The 11,096-nt window shown below is 30.1% G+C and overlaps 1 protein-coding gene across 1 annotated transcript in view; it reads left to right on the forward strand.

Moving 5' to 3' along the window:
- Positions 1-10,425, forward strand: part of LOC106463429 (histidine triad nucleotide-binding protein 1-like) — a 12,755-nt gene extending 2,330 nt beyond the window's left edge. The window contains exons 2-3 of the mRNA XM_013923456.2: positions 4,061-4,165; positions 10,182-10,425. Of these exons, the coding sequence (XP_013778910.1) occupies positions 4,061-4,165; positions 10,182-10,346 (270 nt within the window). The 3' untranslated portion in view covers positions 10,347-10,425. The remainder of the gene's footprint in view (positions 1-4,060; positions 4,166-10,181) is intronic.
- Positions 10,426-11,096: the final 671 nt, after the last annotated feature.

The following is an 11,096-nucleotide window of genomic DNA, read 5'->3' on the forward strand; positions in this document are numbered from 1 at the left end:
GCTTTAAGGTCATATATTTTATTTCTCTTACTTCTATCATCACAATACCAACAATTAAGCCTATCCTTATAACTACTTCTATACTCTTTTCCAATGCTAAATTTTTCTCTGCCACTTATTATTTTTGCATTTAATTTTTCCTGGCCCTCACCACTGTCTAGTCCTTGTTTAAACTTCCCTTACAGCTGAGTTGATAGCCTTAGCAAACAAGCCAGCCCCTACTCTATTTAAATGTAAAGCATCCATTCCAAAAAAGCTACCTCTTCCACTGAACTGATCCCACATGTCTAACCAGCCAATTTGCTCATCTTTACATACTAACCTAAGCCTAGCATTTAGCCCTAGTGACCTACTTATATGTACTTATCCATTAATCCACATAATTTCTGGAAAAATGAAAAAGCAATAACCTAAAAGTAACTCTGGTACATTTATTTTAACATTTGAACTTTATTAGATGAAAAAAAAAATACTAAGTATATATTTGTTGTGTGAAAACTATATCTTCACAAACTACAGATATAAACAAATTTAATCTGTGGCCTTTTCATGATTTAAACATAGAGTAGCATTCAGGTAAGTTTTGCAAACAGACTTATTCAGTTATTGCACAGTGTTAATCATTTGGTAATCTGATAAAATGATTTGCAAAAGTTTTTCAACAATACTGCATGTGAAGAAATGGAACAGTAATTATTTGATTGTTCTTTAAATTTTTTTTTTGTAATTCAGTCTTATATATTATTTTTACATTATGTATAGATATAACTGTTTTGTATAGAAAGAGATCTTACTTTAAGTGATATACTACATATAATTTAACAGTGTCAGAGTTTAAAGTAGTGATAGTTGATATAATACTAATAGTAAACTCTGCAAACTCAGTTGTTTAAAATATTTCAGTCTACAATCCTTTTTTTTATATAAATTTTGTTTGGTACATTGTCTATGTTTAGAAGTTTTTTCACAGTGAAGTAATTGTTGTCTTTCCCTGTTAAGTGTGGAAAGTATTTCAACAGGAGTATTATCCTATTTATGAGTAAGTATGAGCTAACAGTGTGGTAGCCGTGGTTAGCTTTTCTATATCTTTATTTCTGCAGTATTAAAAATTTATGTAGTATTTTCAGACTTTAGTTGTCTGTAACAGTGTTAAGTTTGGACCACTGTGAAGTTGTGAACCTATGCTTCTAGACTGCAATATTTCTCCATAAATAATGCAATTTTTGAGAATTTGTGGAAAGTGATAGCCCAACTTTCCCATGAGAATGTATTAGTAATGTTGCAGTCTTGGGAAACATCACTTCTTTATTCTCTGAATGGACAAGTGTGTGTGTTTGAATCTTAGTAGTTGAAACAGTCTTGTCCTAGTTTTCAAACCATTTCTAGTTACTCAAATAAACAGTATTATTTCAAGTTCATCTGTGTTAGTGTATACAATATTTCTGTTTTCGTCCTTGTATCGCACCACTTAATATCTTAGAATTCATCACTAATACTCATTAATTTCTAAACTGAAACAGTTCGGCCTTCATTCTTTAAACATCAATGACTCGCCTCAGCTAGATTTTAATGTTCCTCTGATTATTTATAGTTATGACTTATATGTATGTGACTCCAAGCACTGACTTCTGAGGTACTCTACTAGTAATAAATGTCCAGTTTGATTGGATGTCTGTAATAACAAACATTTGCTTTCTCTTATAAATCTAACCATCTAACAAGTCTAAAAAGGTTACAATGTCATTACATAGGTCATTGGTTAGACCATATTTGGAGTACTATGTTCAGTCTTGGGCTCCTTATTTTAGAAAGGACATTGATTTGTTGGAAAGGGTTCACAGGAGGGTTACTAGGATGATACCTGGAATGGAAAGGTTGTCATATGAGGATTGGTTATGTTTTCTGAATTTGTTTTTTCTTTAAAAAAAAGAAGGGTTAGAATGGATCTGATTGTGGTGTTTAATACTGTTAAGGTAAGTGATAGTGTTGATGCACCATCTTATTTCATATTTAATGGTGAGAATGGTAAGACTAGGGGACACAAGTATAAATTTTGGCTGGGTAGGAGTCAACTTCAGTTAAGACAGCATTATTTTTTCTAACAGGGTGGTTGGCCTTTAGATGTGGTAGATGCAGTTAATTTAAAATAGTTTAAGGGAAACTTGATAAATATGCAAATGATAAGGGTTGGCTTGGAGTTTTTTAGTGTTTAATTTAGTGACTAGGATGGCATAGATGGACTGTAAGGTCTTTTGTTGTTCTATAATGTTATGTAAATTACCAGTCCTTCCTACACCGCACCTATGTGATTTTGTGTGGTATCTTAAGAGCTTCTTGAAAATTTAAGGATACTAAGTCAACACTTTTCCATCATCAGATAACATGTAACACCCCCCCCCCAAAAAAAGTTAACAGATCGGTGAGGGAGGATTTCCCTTTTATGAAAAAAAACTTAGTTGAAATCAGTTATAAACATCAAAAGATTATCAGATAAATGATCTAATACAAAAGCATATAAAATTCTTGCATCTTTTTTATGGTGAGTAGCTGTATGCATTCTTGAAATGTTAAATGTTAGTATTTGTCCACCACAACATTGATTACTTTTTTTCCTAGTAATATTAGGTGCCCAAATGTAAGCTTAGTCACTTGTAAGGAATTTACCACATGAATCTCATCATAGCTTCATAAAATTATATACAAGTTCAGTAGGTTATGTTCCATATTACCAATCTACATGCAGTGTCGTGTTTAGTAGCTTTGCAGTCCTCCCAGAAAAATCATCTTGTGGCCCCCAGAGGGTGGGGGGGTGGAAGTCAAAATCAAGGGCTGATTTTGAAAATAAACAAAATAATATATATATATATATATAAAGATCCATGTTGTCAGAGAATTTTCTTACTTATGTGAAAAATTAAAATTTCTTTGAATATATAGCATATGGCCTCTTTAGGCTCTGCAACCCCCTTGCAACTGTGGGTACCTAAACATGGCATTGTCTACATGAAAGATAATATATAATTCAAAACTATAGGGCTTCGTAACTTAATTCAAGTCAGTTTCCAAATTTTGAAATTACTTGTGATTGATAGAAACATTGAGATTATTTAGAGTAAGGATGATACAGATGTGGTTATTGAAATATACCTTTGATCTTTGGCTGAACTTTTTGAAAAATACAAATTGCTTTCTGGGATCTTTTAATAAAAATTACTATATTTAAATTTACAACATTGTTGTAACCCTGTATACTCTTTTTATGTGGTATTATTTAGAGTACTTTGCACATTTTCATCTCCTTAATTATTGTCTTAAACATTTTGGAAAAAGTTGAGAAACAGATTACTAGAATTATCCCTGATTATTGGAAAAAAAAAAAGTAATTATGAAGAAAGACTTAAACTGAGCTTGAATTTACTTGATTCAGATACTAACTTTATAGGAAATTAATTGGAAAACTGCTTGTGTATGATACGCTTATACAGTGAAATAACAAAGCAAAAATTAATGGTAACTGATAGGTATAAGCTTTGTTGTGAACTCAGACCCAGACATTCTTTTTAGCAGAATTACATCTTTGTAGGAATTATAAAACCTGTGAAATACAGTAATTTGTTGAGGATGTATTGTATGCTCTTTATTTAAATTTGTACAAAGGACTGTGGTTTCAGTATATTTATTTTGAAGTGGTTATATTTATTTATTTCACCAGGGTGGGCAGAAGGATAACCCTTAGATGTCTTGATCATTGTTATGCTTAGGTTTTTACAATAGCATATATGTTTTACAAATTGCATGTAAATGTACATATACATGTGTGCATGCATGTACTATATTTATTGTAATGAACTTGAACATATCCAACCTCATGAATTCGTATGTATAATTAATGGTTTTATGTGTTTTTCAGTTTTCATAAAAATCTTTACATGATATAAACATATGCAAAATGAACTAAACTACTTTGCAGCTTCTGATTTACTTTTGATATGATATTTTATATTTTCCTCATGCAGACTATAATGGCAAATTTATTCACTCTAATGTTTATACCCATTAGTGTGTGGCCTTCCATGATATTAATCCACAAGCCCCTGTTCACATTCTTGTTGTTCCAAAGAAACCAATTCCTCAACTGGCCATGGCTGAAGATGCTGATGAAGAGGTATGTGAATTTGTTACAATGGTAATGATAGAAAAATTCAACACTCCATCCCTGTAAAAGTGTTGTTGTAGGTGTTCAATTTCCAGTTTTGTTGGCTATCTTACCGAGTTTTTTACTTTTATGCCTTAATTGTATGTTGTAAGTGAAAATCAGTGCACATTTCCTTCTATATGTAAGATACAATTTAGTTTCATGTCATAAATTCTAAAACCCACTTTATGTGGTGTGCCATTATTGATTTGAGAACAAGTCTGTACAAATATATAATATATTCTTGTGAGGAATTGTAACTGTCTAAGATGACAGCATTTTGACAGATCTTTATTGAAGTAATAACATTGCATATGCATAACAGGAGAAAGATATGGTCCTTCAAGGCTGTCTTTACACACCAACCCTTTATTTTTAGAAAATAATTAATTTCCCTCTTAAAGACCTGGCATCGACTACTGCAGAAAGCACTAATTCCAAAAGTCGATCATCCTGTTAGAAAGACATAGCTTTCTTAACTGAAACCTGGCCTGTCTTCTCCAAATCTTAAATGTATGTCTTATGTTCTGTTAACTTCATAATATAACACAAAGAAATCATAGAACTTTATTGTGTTGATACACCAGGTAGTATTGTAAACTTCAACAAGATCTCATCTTACCCTTGTTTTCCCAAGAGCAAATAAAATATCTTAAGATATTCCTGTAAGACGAATCGTCAATTCCTGGAATCATCCTAGTAGCCTTCCTTCTGCAGATCAATATCCTTTCTTATATAAGGCAATTAATGGAATTTGCTAATCCATTAATCACTAGGCTAATTAATCAATTACATTCAACTCATCAATTATTCTCACATGAGACTGATATTCTTATTTCCAGCTAGTTTCTTTTTTACTGACATTTTCAAACTATGTTTCTGATAGTATGAAACCTGCAACATGGTGAAAAATACAATTAATACTGTTCGATGTGAGAATTAAATTATAAGTCAGTGCAAACAAATTCACTTCAACCTTAGAAAAACAAAGACAGTATAACTTTCAACTATTTGATGAGAAAACTTGTGGTAATACTAAATTATCTCTTCACAATGATTAAAATAATTCATGATTGAAATTCAAGTATATAAGTATTAAAATCATGCTTTCCCTAATTCAACCATCATATAATCCAGTTAAGTCTTTCTCATTCTAATATGATTTTCTTTAGCTAATATTTTATGTAGCACTTTATAAAAAGTTTTTTGAAAATATAAGTAAATTCCACACTTTTTTCATTTTCCTTGTTCCTCAAAATAAAACCAAAAACTAATAAGGCAAGATTTATCCTTGGTGAAATTTTGTGGTATCATGTTTTACTAAATGATTTTGGTAATCTTCTTTTATCAGACTCTTTAGACTTTTTCCTATTACAGAAGTAATACTAATTAGCCATGGAAAAATCTTATTACTCCATTTAAAAATAGGACTAATGTTAGGAACTCTTTAATCTTCAGATAGCAGTCCACTCTCTATTGATCTACCAAGTGAAAGAAAGGCTTATATATCTGATCTTTGACCTGTATTAAAACCCTGGGGAAAACCTTGTATGTCTCTGGTGCTTTCTCTATTTGTAATTTCTCAATATTTCTACTTACTACCAGCTTTCATATAGTTCTGCAAGTTTTACAATCTGCTTTTCAGTTTAAACTTATTAAGTTTATGGCATTTACCACTGGGTTTCTCCTTTATGTCTGTAGTAAGCCAATTAGGGTTGATCTTCTTTATCCTATATAGCTTTAAGAACAAACATATCTTTAATTACAAATAAATTATTTTAAAAATTTTCCCTAGTCTGTTCCACATTACCTTTCAACTTTATCCCTATTTGCTAATAATATATATTGTTTCATGACCTCAAAATTTTCTTTTTATAAATTAGGAACTAAAATATTAATTATTTTTATTTCAATATGTACAGTAGCATACAACAAACCTAATTATGCAATGATTAATTTTCCCCAAATATTCCCTCACTTCAACTCTTGGAAACATATCTTCATTAATGGTTAGCAATTAACCTGATATATGTTATCTTCCCCAGTTGGCTCTCTAAATATTTGGTATATAAAATCATCCTGAACCAATTCAATTAAACTCTCTTCTTTTACTATTTGACTGTAAAGTACCAGTTTCTGTGTCCATTACTCTTAAATAACTTATAACAATTTTAGAATAATTTCTACTATTGATGTAAGTTTCTACCTAAGTTTCAATAATTCTCAATTTCAACTAGAGCCTTGAACTCATCCATTTTGTTTCACCATACTCCTAGCATTAGAATAGTCGAAACTAAACTTATCCTCTAATCTACTATTGTGACATTTCAAATAATGACATTACTACCAGGTATGAAAAATTATGAGATTTATTTGAAACAACTAAATCTCCAATATAAACACCAATACCTCTAAAAATAAAGAAAACAAAGTTGCCAATAAAAAAATCACAAAATAATGTTAGAAATAATAAAAATCAGGTGAAGAAAAACTTAATTTGTAAGATTATTCCTAATAACAGTATTAGACACTTTTCCAGGAAATAATATTAAATCACAAATATAATATCAAATAAGTATTTGCAATAATATCTTGTAATAAATCAAATATGTTGCTTGTCACAGATTGAGAGATCTCTAACCTAACAACATTCTTCTCTCTGGTCATCATCAGTATAACTTCAATTCTTAAAGCTTTTTTGTTGTCTTGCCAGGCCATAAGATTACATTTCACGTGGCTATATAATTACTTAACATTAGTTTTACATAATTAATCACGAACAATGTATCCATATGTCACTGCCAGGGGAACCTCTTGTTCATATAACTGAACCAAACAGTAGAAGGTAAAAATACATAAACAGTAAGAAAAATCATAACTAAGAATATAATAGAAATTACTACCTCATGCTGTGTTTATCTTTAAATCTGACAGACTTATCTTTAGAACTATTATTTATCTTATTATGCTTTAATTTTCCTATATTCAAACACTTCATTGTCCTGGCTATATCGTATTGGTTTGTTTATTCACGTTTTCCAAGTTCCTTCACCACTATGAAAGTTTATTTTAAACTGTTATTAACGAATATACTTAGAGCTTTCCCAAACATCCTAATACCTAACCTGCTCGAGTGTAGCCCATCTAAAGCCCATCAAACGTATAATTCTTCTTTACCCTGAAAACTATCCCACTAGTTCAACCAACCTCCCTGTTGCTGTATGCATATTCATATGCTGAAAGAAAAATATATAAACAATATTCAACATCAAAGGGAATATGTTTTATGGAAAATTCAGCCATTTATTTATGTTAGAATCTGAAGACTGTTATATTTTAAGTTAAGTATTTTTTCTAAAATTGATCTTGACATTTGATTTGTTTTACATGTTAAGGTAATACTTGTATATGAAATAAAATAAGGATGTTTTTTAAGTTTTTTTAACCATCTGTTACACATTATAATGTACAGCTAACAAATCTCTCATATAAGGAATGTAATAGCTCATTGTGCCCTTTTTTTTCTGAACTTTGAATTTTTTGTTTGGGTTAACTTTTATTTTCATTTCAGAGTGTGAAAAATACTAACAAGTGGATTTCATTTAATCTTGATAAACAACTAAAAATACATTTGATTATGAACTTATAACAACTATTCTTTTTTGTGACCTATATAGTTTTTTCATTTTCTTCAGAGTTTAAAAATGCTTTTCTAGCTTTTACTTTATTCACACAAACCAAATGTGGTGTACATTAGGGTAAGAAGCAAGCGACATGCAGTATGAATTTAGTAGGCACAATTTTAGTTTTTTAAGGTTACTGTTATTGAACTTGACTTCTTATTGAGTTGATTTAATTGTTTTTCAAGTTAGGGGTAACTGTTAATTACCAAGTTTCCAGTGCTGTAATATTATTATTCCTATTAATCATTTTGTGCATCAAAAAGGGGGTTATTTCTAGGTTGGCAGGTAGGCTTTTAGTATTGCAAGAATAATACTTTTTTGTCTTGAATTTGGAAAGTATAATATCCAGGCCATAATCCAAAGTTGCTTCATTGAATAGTGACCTTTGTTAAATTTTTAAGTTTGTTTGATATATTTGCTGTTAACTTTATATACAAAGTGTAGGAAACTCTTTCATAGCCCAATTTAATTCAGTCTTAATATTTCAAAGATATATCATTGCTTTGGAATTAGAACCTTGATTAAATCTCCTGTTTTTAAGTGGACATATCTCATTGTCTTAAGTTAATTCAGTTTCAACTGGATATACCACATTTGATATGTCATTGGAGGACACAACTGTCTATATTATTGCACAACTTGCACCATTACAACCATATATTTCATGGCCAGAGCAGGTTTTATCTCCAAAGGAACACGGGCAGTTAAAATGAAATTTGCTAAACAACTTTCTTGTTTGTGTGTTATGTGAAAACTATATATACTCAAAAATAACTGATAAATAACTGTTAAAATATCATTTCATCACATTTGCTATTGTATGCTTGGGATCATTGCCTTGGTAGAAGATGAATCCTTGCCTGTAGAATAATGTTCTTGCGGAAAATGATATGATGGATTAATCAGCAAGCCAACAATTTTGTGTAGATTACTAATATTGTTGATTGAGATGCAGCCTCAAACATTTACTGATCCCTCTCCATGCTTCACTGTAGATGTTGTACATTGACTATGATACAGTCTCCTCTCCCCCTGTAGATAAACTGTCACTGATTATTGTCAAACAATTTGAACTTGAATTACTCTGTTAAGAACACCCATCTCCAGCTTTGCTCATTTCATTTTTGTATTTACAGCCAGTTTGTTGACAAGATCTGTACGTGAACATTTTCGGTCTTAACATTACTTTTAAAGAGGTTGGGTTTTCTACCTTAACCACTTTGTTATTAACAGTGCATAAGCTTAACATTCAAAGTAAATAAACAATACCCATGAGCTTTACCAAGATTTAATGCTGTAATATTTTAGAATAGTTCAGTAAAATAATGTCTTTACACTTTAATAGTAATAATGTAGACAAAATATGTGGACATTGGTAAAGTATGTACATTGTGTACTTTGTAATTTTGGATTAACAATATATTTTCTTTACAGCTATATGATTCATATGTATTTTAATATTCTAAAAACCTTAGAAAAATCCCAAAATTGATTATGAAGTTGTCATCAGAGCTGAGCAATTAAATGATATAATCAATCATATCGATTAGTCTCCCATAAGATAATCAACTAACAAAAATTATGATTAGATTTATTAATGCCATTAAGTTAAACACCTACTTGAAATTTGTGTTTTTGATTATTACTGTGTTCAATTATTCCAAGTATCTAAGTAATCAAAATATTGCCATTATGATTTCTTATTATTATTTTAAAATAATTGTGTTTCAGGTTATTACTGTTTTTGATTATTCCATTTATCCATTATCAAAATAATTGATTGAAATATTGCCACTTAATGGTCCACAGTTTTATCAATACATTGAGGTTTGAACTTTGCATATTTAAGAAAATAAATCTTAAACACAGTTTTCTTGTTCTAGTTCAACTACCTATGTTTATGCCTCGATTGATGTAGCTAGGACTTATTTAACATTCATAACAAACAAAGCTGATCTTCATATGTAATGATTGAAAATCAATCTCAAGTTTCAGTAATTTACAAACAAAATTCATTTGAAAGAAAACAGAACAGAACTAGTTATCCCACATGAAACATTACAAGCAGTTTTTAAAAACTAACTTACAGAATAATGATGCATTGTATGCTGTATTCATCAACAATCTAGCACAATTATTCAAAACATTGATGAGGCTATATATTCCCGATTTATTGTGAACTTGATATATTTGTTTATTTTTCTCAAATCACTTGTGTATTTACTAGGTAATACAGCATTGTTCTATTAATTGGTTATGGATAGTGCAAATGTTTCATTCGTACATTTTTTTTTATCTTACAGCTTCTAGGACATTTGTTATTTATTTCCCAGAAAGTAGCCAAGGAGCAGGGATTGAACAATGGATATCGTATAGTAATTAACAATGGCCCACATGGAGGACAGGAAGTTTATCATCTTCATGTACACATTTTGGGAGGTCGACAAATGATTTGGCCTCCAGGTTAAGAATCTATAACCATATCATTGAAATTTTGATGTTGTTGCTGAAAAAGTGCTGATTAACATGTATATATATATATATATAACCAAATAGAAAAGTAATTAATTTAGTAAAAAACAAAAATTGTGAAGCTATTAGAATTATTCAGCTACTGCAAACAAAGGTAGTATACAAACACCTATCATAGAATTGCATTAATGTGGACTGTTTGTACATTTAAATCCACAAATATGCATTAACAGTATGCATTTGTTTCAAGATTTTTTGCAATTAACACGTTCTCCACGTTTCTCTAATTATGCAATAGGTATGTAAGGCCTCATTGTGAACTCTATCTTAGATACAGCTATTTTTATGGCTTTATGTTATGTTTTGTGACAGAATGACTGCATTGAGAACTTTCTCTTGAATGCACTACAGGTGGTACATAACATCCTGTCTTTACTTGTTTAAACTTTGGCTGTCATGTGCCACTAGTGGTATACACTATGATCATAATATTCAATATTTTTTTTTCTTTCTTTCTTTTTTTTCAGCCTAATGTTGCCATTTTTTAGAAGAATTATTAATATTTCACAATTTTATGGGTGTAAAAAAGGATATCAGATAAAATAATCCTTTCTGTAGATGTTAATAGTTTTATTCTTATCATATTAGTCTTCATAACAGTTTTCTGTTTTATGAAAGAAGTCTCAGTTAGTGTTTTTTTGCTTCAATTACTCACAATGAAAAATCTCTAGATGTAATTTTAAAAT

Source organism: Limulus polyphemus, unplaced genomic scaffold (assembly GCF_000517525.1).
Source record: "Limulus polyphemus unplaced genomic scaffold, Limulus_polyphemus-2.1.2 Scaffold1404, whole genome shotgun sequence".
NCBI lineage: Eukaryota > Metazoa > Arthropoda > Merostomata > Xiphosura > Limulidae > Limulus > Limulus polyphemus.